General features: G+C 43.0%; 1 protein-coding gene across 6 annotated transcripts in view; it reads right to left on the bottom strand.

Annotated features, from left to right (window-relative positions):
* SGCG (sarcoglycan gamma) overlaps nt 1-13608 on the bottom strand; it is a 174196-nt gene that overhangs the window by 112656 nt on the left and 47932 nt on the right. For all 6 annotated transcript variants that reach the window (XR_010601004.1, XM_065595033.1, XM_065595020.1 and 3 more), the window contains one exon: nt 10856-11053. Coding sequence is in view for 5 of the 6 variants with exons in the window: in XM_065595033.1 (XP_065451105.1) it covers nt 10856-11053 (198 nt within the window). In the remaining variant the exon portion in view is untranslated. The remainder of the gene's footprint in view (nt 1-10855; nt 11054-13608) is intronic.

A 13608-nucleotide genomic window follows, 5' to 3' on the forward strand; every position in this document is an offset into this window, starting at 1 on the left:
TTATAGATATTATTAGGGACCTTTATGATAATTGCACAACTAGGGTATGGGTGGGTGATGAAGCTACTGAGTCTATTTTAATTAGGAGGGGGGTCAAGCAGGGTGACCCGTTGTCCCCAATTTTGTTTAATATTGCTATGGATCCCCTTTTAACTAGATTAGAAGTAGAAGGAAGTGGTTTTTATGTTAAGGGTAATAGTGTCACGTCATTGGCTTTTGCCGATGATGTGGCAATTTTAAGCAGCTCATATAAAGGAATGATCAAAAATTTGGGTATCTTACAGGAGTTTTGTAAAAATACTAATCTCTCTGTTAATGTGAAGAAAACGAAAGGCTTTCATATTTTAACTAAACATAAAACCTATGTAGTTAATCCTAAGGAAATTGGCAGATAGGGTCAGAGGAGATTGAATATGTTCAACCAGGGGATTTTGAAAAATATTTAGGGGCTAGAATAGATCCCTGGATAGGTGTAGGGGGACCGGTACTTAAAGAAAAATTGAAAGATTGGAGTGAGAATTTAATTAAGGCCCCATTAAAACTGGCCCCAAAAATATTAATTTTACAGACATACATCTTACCGAAGCTATTTTATAATCTTCTTTTAATAGAACCCCCTTTTAATCTTTTAGATGATCTTGATGTGTTAGTTAGAAAAATAGTTAAAGAGATTTTACATTTACCTCAGTGTACCACAGATGGGATATTTTATTCTAGAGGTAGGGATGGTGGTTTAGCTCTCACTAAGTTTAGTGTGCAAATCCCAAATATGTTAATTCGTAAATGGAGGAGACATATTGTCTCGAGAGATGATTGGATGGACCTATCTTATCTAAATGCAGGAGAAAATCTTGTGGATAAAATATTGTTATTTAGTGCAGTAACATCTCATCCCAAGAAATGGAGGGAAGAGGAATTTTTAAGATGGTCGGAACTGAGATGTCAGGGAGTAGGGATAAAATATTTTTAAAATGATTTAATTAGTAATTCGATTTTTAGAAACTCTAGTAAAGTTAAATCGTCAGCGTATATCGCAGCATTGCAGCTTAGGGCAAATATTTATCCTACTAGGGAGACATTAGCAAGAGGAAGAGGAGGTGTGAATGCTCTTTGTAGATGGTGCGGTAAAGTGCGGGAGACTGTTCCCCATATCTCAGGACAATGTTATAAGACTAAGAATGCTAGGATAAAAAGGCATAATAGAGTAGTGTCTGCAGTTGTAGATAAGGTTGGTAAATTAGGGTGGAAGGCAATGATAGAGCCCCATTTGAGAAATAGTAAGGGTGAGTTAAGAAAGCCGGATATTATATTTATAAAAGGAGATACAGCAGTGGTGGTTGATGTTACAGTGCGATGGGAGGATAATGCCGGAAGTTTGGAACAAGCCCACAGTGAGAAGGTGGCTTATTATCTTGAGTTAGAGGAAGAAATTAAAAACTTAACGGGAGGTAAAAATATCCACTTCTTTGGTTTTGTGCTTGGGGCGCGTGGCAAGTGGAGTGAAGGTAATAATGATTTGTTACAATTATTGGGAATGGACAGAAGTAAAAATTTTAAGGAGAGTATATGTAGACTTGTTTTATATTCCACTATCGGTATGATGGCTATATTCAGTGACAGGTAAAGATCCCGGAGTTTCCATTCCGTGTATCTTGCCAAAACTAAATTTTAGCTATTTTGGTTTCCATGCTCTAAATTTTCAAATTTTTAATATTGTTTTGAACATTAACATATTTAGTGTTATTTAATATCTGTCCTTCAATAGAACGGTTTTAATTATATAATAAATACTTATTAATGGATGAAATTCCAATTTAAATTATTAGTTTATTTTTTTTTTTTAACTACTGGATGTGGATGCGGACTGGCCGCGTATAGTAACCAGGAAAGGGCAGGTAGTCACGCCTGTACATAAATGGGGTGGGAGGTTGAGGCAAATCGCCTGGCCGCTGATTACGCGCAGCCAGACACCAGGGCGGTTAGAAGAGCACAGCAGGGCGCGGTGTGCATCAGAGAAGCTTTGAAAACCAGTTTAATGACTGGCCAGGCTACGGTGTGGACGTTCTGTTTGTTTCTCCTTGATGAACCACCCCCCCGGTTCACTCTACTTCCCTGTAAGCTAGCCACCCTCCCATTCCCCATTTGATCAGCGCTTGCAGAGGCAATAAAGTCATTGTTACTTCACATTCATGCATTCCTTATTAATTCATCACACAAATAGGGGGATAACTGCCAAGGTAGCCCGGGGGGGGGGGGGAGGAGGTAAGCGCCAAGTGGGGTGCAGGAGGAGGGAAGGATAAGGCCACACTGCACTTTAAAACTTATTGAAGGCCAGCCTTCTGTTGCTTGGGCAATCCTCTGGGGTGGAGTGGCTGGGTGGCTGGAGACCCCTCCACCGCATTCTTGGGCGTCTGGCAGGTGAGGAGGCTATGGAACATGGGTAGGAGGGCTGTTGGTTACACAGAGGCTGTAGCGGTGGTCTGTGCTCCGGCTGCCTTTCCTGCAGCTCAACCATACGCTGGAGCATATCAGTTTGATGCTCCAGCAGTCGGAGCATTGACTCTTGTCTTCTGTCAGCAATCTGACACCACCAATCCTCTTCAGCCCGCCACTTACTCTCTTCAGCCCGCGATTCAGCCCGCCACCTCTCCTTGTGTTCATATTGTGCTGTCCTGCACTCTGACATTGTCTGCCTCCACGCATTCTGCTGTGCTCTGTCAGCGTGAGAGGACATCTGTAGCTCCCAGGGCCAGTGCAACCCATTAGGCAACCTAGGTGGTCGCCTAGGGCGCTAACATTTTGGGGGCAGCGACCACGGCGGCCGGATCTTCAGCCTCCCCGGTCATTGGTGGTATTTCGGGGGCGGGACCTTCCGCCGCCTAGAGCAGCAAAAAAGCTGTCAGTGCTCCTGGTAGCTCCGAGAACATGTCATCCCAAGTGTTTTTTTTTTCTCCTTCTAATCTTCGCTAGCCTCTGCGAAGGAGAAACATTTTCAGCTGATGGGGGAAAAGGAAGATTGGTAGTTAAAAAGACACATTTTAGAGAACAATAGGATCACTCTTTCCCGTTAAACCTTGCTGTTCACATTACACAGCACATGTGCTTTTGTTACTAGGTCGCATTTTGCCTCTTATTTATATTGAGGGTGTGATGGGTTGGATCACAGAAACCCCCTTGGGAGCTGCCACCTGATGTGCAAAGACTACCTCTGCTCCTGTTTTCCCTGCCAGCTCAGGACTCCAGGACCCTGTCTTGCTGAGCCAGACACTCCTGTCTGCTCCAACACAGACCCAGGGTCTGAATCACTTGCCCCAAAGCTGCAAGTTTACCTGAAAACAGTTCACAGAAGTTTGCTTGTCTTTAGCACTCAGATGCCCAACTCCCAATGGGGTCTAAATCCAAATAAATCTGTTTTACCCTTTATAAATCTTATGCAGAGTAAACTCATAAATTGTTCGCCCTCTGTAACACTGATAGAGAGATATGCACAGTTGTTTGCTCCCCCAAGTATTAATACATACTCTGAGTAAATTATTAAATAAAAAGTGATTGTATTAAATACAGAAAATAGGATTTAAGTGGTTCCAAGTAGTAACAGACAGAACAAAGTAAGTCACCAAGCAAAATAAAATAAAATACGCAAATCTATGTCTAATCAAACTAAATACAGATAAGTTCCTCACCAGTTCCAGAATGCTCCCTTTTACAGGCTAATCTCCTTTTAGCCTGGGTCCAGCAATAACTCACACCCCCTATAGTTACTGTCTTTTGTTCCAGTTCCCTTCAAGTATCCTGAGGGGGTGGAGAGGTTCCTTCCTTAGTCAGCTGAAGACAAAATGGAGGGGTCTCCCACGGGTTTAAATAGACTCTCTCTTGTCGGTGGAGACCCCCCTCCTCACTCCTATGCAAAGTCCAGCTCAAAGAAGGAGTTTTGGAGTCACCTGGGCAAGTCACATGTCCCTGCATGACTCAGTCTTTACAGGCCGAAGCCATTGTCCACATGGTATCTTGCTTGTCTCCAGGAAGACTTCTTATGTGGATTGGAGCATTCCAAGATGCATTGTTCCCCAAGTGTTTCCTGATCAGGTACTTAACCTGGTGAATTCCTTCCTAAAGAAGCTGACCAAATGCCTCACAAAGCTTACTTAGAAACCAAGCAAGCATACAGCCCATATTCTTAACCTCAAGTAGAAAATGATATATATGTACTAATAGGATGAATAGATATAGTAGACCATAACCTTTATGGAGATATATTACATGGCATAGGCAGCACAAAACATATTCCAGTTATGTCATACATACATTTATAAGCACCCCCCCCATAAAGCCTTATGGGGTACACTGTCACAGAGGGCCTGCCGGTTTGGTGTGAGAGATCACTCACACAGTGCCAGGCAACAGAATTCAGCTTGCAGGCAGCCATGGTAAGCCACAGCCTTTTGGCTTCTTTAACTTTCATAACATATGGAAATGGTTTCAAACAGCAGCGCCCCCATTTCCCATATCAAGCAGCTGTTGGGTTGGCTATTTAAAATGGGTTGGCCATTTAAAAGGAGGGGCTGCGGTTTGCGGGTTAACATGCAGCACAAACCCAAATAACCTCCCTCCTACACATGTAATTCTCTGGGATGATCACTTCACCCCTCCCCCATTGCGTGGCTAACAGCGGGGAACATTTCTGTTCAGCTGCACAGCCAAACAGCCGAGCAGGAACAGGCACCTCTGAATGTCCCCTTAATAAAAGCACCCTATTTCAACCAGGTGACCACGAATGATATCATTCTCCTGAGGATAACACTGAGAGATAAGGAATGGATGTTGTCTGAATGCCAGCAAACACCGGGACCATACGCTGCCATGCTTTGTTATACAATGATTCCAGACTATGTGCTACTAGCCTGGTGTGGTAAAGTGTCCTACCATGGCAGATGGAATAAGGCAGCCCTCCCCAGAAACCTTTTGCAAAGGCTTTGGGAGTACATCCAGGAGAGCTTTATGGAGATGTCCCTGGAGGATTTCCGCTCCATCCCCATACACATTAACAGACTTTTCCAGTAGCTCTATTGGCCACGAATGTCAGGGCAAATTAATCATTAAACACGCTTTCTTTTAAACCATGTCTAATATTTACAAAGGTACACTCATCAGCGGTCCCTTGTCCGCCCTCAGGGTCCGGGAGCACGTCTTGGGTGGGTTCGGGGTTACTGGCTCCAGGTCCAGGGTGAAAAAGTATCCTGGCTGTTGGGGAAACCGGTTTCTCCGCTTCCTTGCTGTGAGCTATCTTCAAGCTCTTCATCATCATCTTCCTCATCCCCAAAACCCCTTCCGTGTTGCATGATTCTCCATTGTCGGAGTCAAAGCACAGGGTTGGGGTAGTGGTGGCTGCACCCACTAGCATGGCATGCAGCTCAGCATAGAAGTGGCATGTCTGCAGCTCTGACCCGGACCTTCCATTTGCCTCTCTGGTTTTGTGGTAGGCTTGCCTTAGCTCCTTAATTTTCACCCAGCACTGCTGTGCGTCCTTGTTATGGCCTCTGTCCTTCATGCCCCTTGAGACTTTTTCTAATGTTTTGGCATTTTGTTTTTTTCAACCTGCTGAGGTTTGCTTATCTTAAATGAGAATAATATTTAAGATGCAGATGTACAAGATATTCTTAGGTCCTGTCATATTCTATTTTTAAACAGGAGGGAGGGATTTACTGAAGAAAACAGCTACAACTATAGTTAAAAAACTTGGTTTCCAACACAGCTCAAGTTTCAGCTTTGTTTTCCTTGTTCAAAAAGGACCACATATTTTCTGGAGCTCTATACACCACATAGGATACATCTATACTTGAGCTAGATGTTATTTTCAGCTTGGGTAGATGTATGTGCACTAGCTTTGATCAAGCTAGCATGCCAAAAATATAACTGTAACAATGGCGGCACAGACGGCATGATGGGCTAGTCATCTGAGTGCATACCTTGGGTCACAGGCAGAACTTGTATTTGGGGCAGCTAGCCCATCCCCTTACTTCTGCCACTGCAGCTACACTTCTATTTTTAGCACACTAGCTCCATCTTGAGTTTACATGTACCCAGAGACACATCTAATGGCTGGATAATACAGTGCAAGTAAAAATATCATTATACCTGACAGATTTTACTTGATTGATCTAATTAACTAATACAGCATACAGTCCACTTGTTCAGGAGCTGGATTTTTTAAAGGGTTGGATAATTTTATTTCCATTAACATTTGCAACTATGAAAACTAAAATAAAAACAAAGGTAATTAAATCTCATGCTTTAGGGTATAAGATAATTGCCTGCAAGAGTTATTGTGAAAAAGGATTTTCCTGTGACCAATACCACACAGTTGGCTCTTTCATGATCCCCTCTGAGGAAAAAACAGTTACCTACCTTTTATAACTGTTGTTCTTTGAGATGTGTTGCTCATGTCCATTCCAAGTAGGTGTGTTTGCACCACGTGCACAGTTTATGGAAGGTTTCCCCCCTAGCGATATCCTTTGGGTCGTTCAGGCACCCCCTGGAGTCGGGCCATCATGCCACTGCATATATAGCCCTGCCAACCTGCCACCTCTTCAGTTCCTTCTTGCTGGCTGGCACCGACAGAGGGATAGGCGGGTGAGTTTTGGAATGGACTTGAGCAACACATTTAAAAGAACAACTGTTACGAAAAGATAGGTAACCGTTTTTTCTTCTTTGAGTGCTTACTCGTGTTGATTCCAAGTAAGTGACTCCCAAGCATTTCCTAGGAGAGGAATGGGAGTTAATTCGTGGATTGTAGCACCACTCTGCCAAATGCAGGATCATCCCTGGCCTGCTGTGTGATAGCATAGTGTGAGATGAAAGTGTGAACTAATGACCATGTTGTGGTCCTGCAGATCTCCTGTATGGGAATCTGCGCCAGGAATGCTGCTGAGGACACTTGCACCCTTGTGGAGTGTACTGTCATTGCGTGGGCTGGCACCTTTGCCAAGTCATAGCATATATGAATGCAGGAGGTGATCCACAAAGAAATTCTTTAAGAAGACACCAGGAGGCCCTTCATCCTATCTGCTACTGCAACAAACATCTGGTTTAATTTCCAAAATGGCTTCATCCGTTTGATATAAAAAACCAATGCCCACCGAATGTCCATTGGCCCTTTTGTGGTCAGGTATCACATTTGTTATTTCTGTCCTAACTGGTTACTTCAGTTCTTTCCAAGTTCCAAGTTGTGGTATACCTGTTAAGTTTAAAAGGCTATGAACTTAGGAAAGCCTCTATGCCAACCTGCTTTAACGCATCCTCTACGTTAAAGGTCGCAGCCATACATGGATCTTATGCTTTAGCTCATCACCATCTGTCTTAGGGTTGCCAACTTTCTAATCCCACAAAACCGAACACCCTAGCTCTGCCCCTTCCCCAGGCCACGCCCCCTTCCCCGCCCCTTCCCCGAGGACCTGACCCCTGCTCACTACATTCCCCCTCCCTCGGTGGCTCCCTCTCCCCCACTCTCACTCACTTTCACTGGGCTGAGGCAGGGGGTTGGGATAGGGGAGGGGGTGTGGGGTCTAGGGTGGGGACAAAAATGAGGGGTTCAGGGTGTGGGAGGGGGCTCCAGGCTGGGCAGGGGGTTGGGGTGCAGGGGGTGTGAGGGCTCCATCTGGGGGTGCAGGCTCTGGGGTGGGGCCGGTGATGAAAGGTTTGGGGTGCAGGAGGAGGCTCCAGGCTGGGACAGACTTTGGTACCAAAGACTTTGGACCCCGAAGAGGATTCTTCATCTGGAGACCATGGCAATGCAGTACCTGCTTCAGCCACTGGGCAGTGCCGAGAGACTGAGGACTGGTGTCAGGACAGTGACTGGTGCATCAGTACCATGGAGGGCTTGCCTCTGGACAGTGCCACAGTGGTTGGTACCGGGAAGGAGCTTGCCGGACCTTGTTCCCTTCTGTCTCCAGTCGCCTTGGCTGGAGGGGGTCTTTGAGGGGTTAGCGGTATTGGGAGGGAAAGCAGTTCTTTCACAATCTGAAAGGCCTCTGGGATCAAAGGGATGAACAAACGCCTGGCCCAAAGGCTGCTCCAGGCAGTTGGTGGCGGGTCCCATTCTGGACTTGGCGCTCTGGGCGGAGTCTGCAGCACCATCAATGGCTCAGGGGAAGATGAGTGGCCCAATGTATGTCTCACTACATCAGTCTGTCTCTGCCTTTCTCTCTTTGTCACTGGAGAATGACCTCTCTCGGTGCACTGTTTCTTATGTTTCTTCCTTGGCACTGGGGATGGAGAATGGTGCTGGGAAGAATGCGGTGCCAGGGGAGCGCTCCACATGGGGGTCAAAATACTAAGCTCTGATTCAGAGCGGTTCAGCTCCTAGACTGGTCTGAGGGCTGCCTCCATGAGAATGGCCTTCAGCCGAATGTCTCTGTCCTTTCTGGTATGAGGTTTGAAGCCCCTGCAGATCTGGCACTTCTCTTTGACGTTAGACTCCCCCAGACACTTTGGACAGCTAGCGTGTGTGTCACTTACTGGTATCAGCTTACCGCAAGAGGTACACGGCTTAAAGCCTGGGGACCGGGACTTGCCTTAGTAACAGGAACAACTATTTACATTACTATATACACTAACTCTAACTAAGAACTATATACATTAACTATGATAACTATACAGAATATGAACAGAGAAAGTTCAACCACTGGGAAAGAAACCTTGCCACAGCAAGAGAGGTCATTACAGCAACCATCAAAGGCAGTAAGAAGGAACTGAGAGGGTGTGGGGCTGGCAGGGCCCCTTATACTGGCGCATACATGCACGGCTCCAGAGAGCACTAGAGCAGGCCCTATGGATACCACAGATGGAAAAATCTCCAGCAACTGTGCATGTGGTGCACACACCCCTAGCAAGCAGTGGACATGAGCAAGCATTCAAAGAAGAACTTGTAGTTTAGCTTGCTCATTTTGGGGGGAAATGAGACTGCATATGGAGCAGCACACCCCAATCCTTTAGCAGTGAATTGCAAAAAGATCTCCAGAGTTTAATAAGGAGGGTTTGAAAAAAAGGAATGCAACAGGAGCAGCGGAAGCGCCCTAAAAGTGAGGGGGCCAGAGGCACCCAGAACATGGCCCTGCCCCCACACTGGCTCTTCTCCTCAAGTCCCCACCCTCATGCCACACATTCTACCTGAGGTTCCACCCTTGCACCGCCCCTTTCCCCGCTCCCCGACCCTCACACTGCCCCTTCTCCCAAGCCCCCACCCCTGCACCACCTCTTCCCTCCAAGACTCTGCCCCCACTAGCTCCTCTCTGCCCCCTCCTCTGTTGTTCACCCTGACAGCCCATAAAAAGTGGGGGAGGGAGCTAGGGCCCGCTGGCCCCCCTGTTCTGGTGCCCCTGGAATGCAATAATAGGTAGGTGGCTAGGCAGGGACATAGCTGGGCCACTGCTTAGCTGGACATTTCAGGTACACAGGTCCTGCAATACAGAACTGGAGAGAACTCTTACAGTTCCATCCTGAGGCATTTGCAGCTTTCCTTGTGGATAAGCAGGAAGAGACCAGGGTTCCTGCACAGAGAATTCCTGAAAGGGGAGGGAGTTTTTGCCAATTTTTATGTTCCATGACCCCTAGGAAAGGAGCCACCCATGTGGTGCCAAGACACGGGAAAATAAGTGGAGAAGGGGTGACCTTTACTGTGAACTTGAGCCACACACACAAAATGTTAGCCACTTACATTCACTGTGATTCATGATGTGCAGTCACCAAAGTGCACATCTTCCAAATGCATTGCGTAATAGTTTAAAAAATTAAACATGATCTAAGACCTTCTGTACCTGTAGTACACATGAAAAAAACTGTGCTGAAAAGAATTTATGTGGGGGAAGAAGCTTGACAGGAATCCAATCATAATAACTATGCTGAGTAAGAGGCACTTAAAATTCACCTGCTTATAGTAAAAGAAAGAAGAGTATAGACATAGCTCCTTGAAGATAAAATGCCCCTTCATTTAGTAACTGGCATAATAAAGATAGATGATAGAAATGTGAACATAATACTCTTTACAGAATGGCAGGGGCAGAACAGTAGGAATTTACTGTTATTGTTTTCCTTGTAATAAGTCTATTCAAATCAACTATGCATCACAGACTGCATGGTAGGATCAAATTATCTTAGCTTTGACATTTATTGAAGCATTTTATTGTATTCTGACTCAAGTTTCCTCTTGCGGATTTAACCTAAGTTACACTCTAAACTACTATTTAAAAATTACATGATAATAATATACATATTGTAGTGAAAAGTTATTACATTTCTTCTTGAGCGATGTAGTTGCTTAACCTAAAGCATAAAGTAGTTTCAAATACTTTGAGCTTTAATTTATTAATTTGCTAAATCAATTGCTAAATCTTAAATAGTGGGGAAATAGGTGATTAAAAATCAGAGTTTGAGTGCAGATAGGAAAAGAAGCTGAATTAGTGAGAACAACATTTGAACACTGAAGAATTCTGGAGGTATAAATGAAACTAGAGAAATAACACTTTGTAAATGGCAGAAAAAACACACTGTGAGGCAAGAGCAAATAAAATCTCTTACAGAACTTTTTGAATTAACTGTAAATGTAAGGTCATCAACATAAACATCATTTAAAATGATGACTTAAAATTATAGAGGGATGAATGTTGTAAAAGATGACTATTCTGTATGTATTTCCAACAGAATGAGAAATTCTAATTAATGAGGTAAGAAAAAGATAAGGTTATTACATAAGAAGAAACTGGCATACATATGAAATAGGTGAGGTCATAAGGCAAACAAAGGAGGAGAATATGATTAATAAAGACTAGAAAGAGAATGGAAAATTAATGAGGCCACTTACTGTAGAAAACCACATCACTTTAAGAATCCAAATTGTCAAAGCAAAATTCACAACTAGGACGATAAGCAGGAGGAGGACAAACAGGTAGAGGCAACGCTTTCTCCAGCCATAAATGCCAATGTTGTAGACATATTGGTTTTCTGGCCTCTCTAGGCTGGTGCCTTGTGTTGTTGTGGTGTATTGTTCACGTACCATTTGCTACAGAAGGGGGGGGGAAAAGAGTTTTGTTAAATATGTAAATTAATTTCTTTTAAAAAATTCTGTAAGAGAAAAACAAAATCAAATGTCTATCACTTTAAGTGATATCATTATTAGGCTCCAATTTGCTGCATGATAACATAGAATAGAAACATTTTTGCTTCTTTTTCATAATATTTGAACAAAAAAATCCCACCTGAAAATATAACACTAGTCATGGCATAATCTGCAACTCACATAGCAATAACTGTATTGTATAATGATATTGTAAACTATGCTGAAGACACAGTCGAGATAAAACATAAAATTTAGGATTTTTTAAAATTCCAAGAGGTACTATATATTATTTTCTATTTTAAATACCAATTCTATCACAACATACATTCCAATATTTTCTATATGCAGTAACTATTACAACTAGCTTGTTGCAGTACTAAACTGTGTATCACTGGAATGCCAAAGTTTGTTAGGTTTCATGACCTGTATATGAAGAAGGAAAAGAGGTTTTAAAACTGCAAAGGAAAAACATGCTTGCTCAACCTTTTATCACAATAAATATTTAAAGATGTTCTACTAATAGAAACATACAGTAGTAACCAGGGTTAAACATCTTCAGTCACACTACATTATAGTTTTCAAAGAAGCACTTACTAAAACTTAAAGGCAATTAGTTACTTACCAAAATACTTTCCCTTAAAACATGAAGACTGTCACTACTTTACACTTTGAAAGTATGGAAAGTTTACATTTGAGCCAAGAGAATAAAAACTCAATAGCTGAAGCTGTTTATCAAAAAACAACAATGTATAATATCCGTCTCAGCTCCACTGATATAAAGGGGGTGGAACCCCCAAAACCCTAATGTGCAAAAGTAAACAGATTTTGTAAATTCAAGTATCTCCCATAAACCAGGTAAGCCCTCTGGGCTCTTACATAAGAAAACATGTCCATTTTCTCACAGTATTATATTCCCAAATGAGAGTTCCTTCAGATTGGATTCTCATGAGGTTTCTTATCAATTTTGAATTTACTCCTGGGAATTAGATCACTATGGTCAGCACAAAGAATTTAAAAAATGTGATTAAATTACATCCTTGCCCAACTGCTGAATTACTCTAACTCATTAGGGCAGCTCTTTCGAAGTCTCCTGCAGAGCCATGCTCTGTCTGTAACAAGTAAGTGTTTCACAGTTCTGATGCTCTGCTTCAGGAATATCTGTCTTTTGTGATCTGTAGCTTTCTACCAAACCCCGAGTCAAAGAAAATAGTCTAGGTTTACAATTAAACAGAAGCTTATGTATTATTGTATGCCTAACTTCCTTGCATAATTATAATGTTCATCCCCTTTCTATATCTTTTCTTTCATATTTAAAAAAAACTATAATTCATAAAACATTGCAAAGGCTATGTTTTATTCCATACTCAAATAAAAACTGTGTAACAACTTGTGTGTTTGACCACTCCCGACATTTTCTTGCTACAGCAGCGATGCAATAATATTGCCATTGATTTGTTGTTATCAATCGAGCTAACCTCATAATGTTGGCAGACAAATCTTTTTACTTCCTGAAAATGCTCAAGCTGGTATAAAGAAGCTGGTAAAGTATAGGTAGGAGCTGAAGAGAAACAGTCAAATGAAAAAAGGAGTCCCATTTAATCAGATCGCATGAAGGCAGGCAACTAAATTCAGTACACCCTCGCTATAGCGCCCTTCATAATAATGAACCTTTGGCTATGATGAACCCAGTTCCTGGATCGCGCCTCGAGCCCCACTGCTGCGGCGGGGGCAGACAGCTCTTCCAGCCCCGCAGCTGCTTCAGGGGGTGACAGCTCCTCCACCTCTATGGCTGCGACGGGGGCTGACACCTCCTCCTGACAGCTCCTACAGCCCCGCTGCTGCGGTGGGTACTGTACTGATAAATGTTATAAGTTTTTGTATACAAATGCTAGAAGTCTAAATACTAAGATGGGTGAATTTGAGTGCCTGGTATGAAATGAGGATATTGATATAATAGGCATCCCAGAAAGTTGGTGGAACGATGATAATCAATGGACATGGTAATACCAAGGTAAAAAATATATAGGAATGACAAGAGCAGGTCATGCTGGTGGAGAAGTGGCACTATATGTCAAAGAAAGCATAGAGTCAAATATAGGAAAAATCTTTAATGAATCAAATTGTGCCACAGTCCGAAATTCCATGCTTGAATAATAAGAGTACAGCAGCAGGAATACACTACCAACCACCTGACCAGGATGAGGATGGTGATCGTGATTATGAAATTCTCAGGGAGATTAGAGAAGCTGTAAAAATAGAAAATTCAATCATAATGGGGATTTCAACTATCCCCATATTGACTAGGTACATGTCAGGTCAGGACAGGATGCAGAAATGAAATTTCTAGACACTATTAATGATTGCTTCTTGGAGCATCTAGTTCTGCAACCCACAAGGAGAGAGGCAAATCTTGATTTAGTCCTAATTGGAACGCAGGATCTGGTCCAAGGGGGGGAATAAAATTGAACAGTTTTAAATGAATATCTTTACTGAACATA

Source organism: Chrysemys picta, chromosome 1 (genome assembly GCF_011386835.1).
Source record: "Chrysemys picta bellii isolate R12L10 chromosome 1, ASM1138683v2, whole genome shotgun sequence".
In the NCBI taxonomy this organism is placed as follows: domain Eukaryota; kingdom Metazoa; phylum Chordata; order Testudines; family Emydidae; genus Chrysemys; species Chrysemys picta.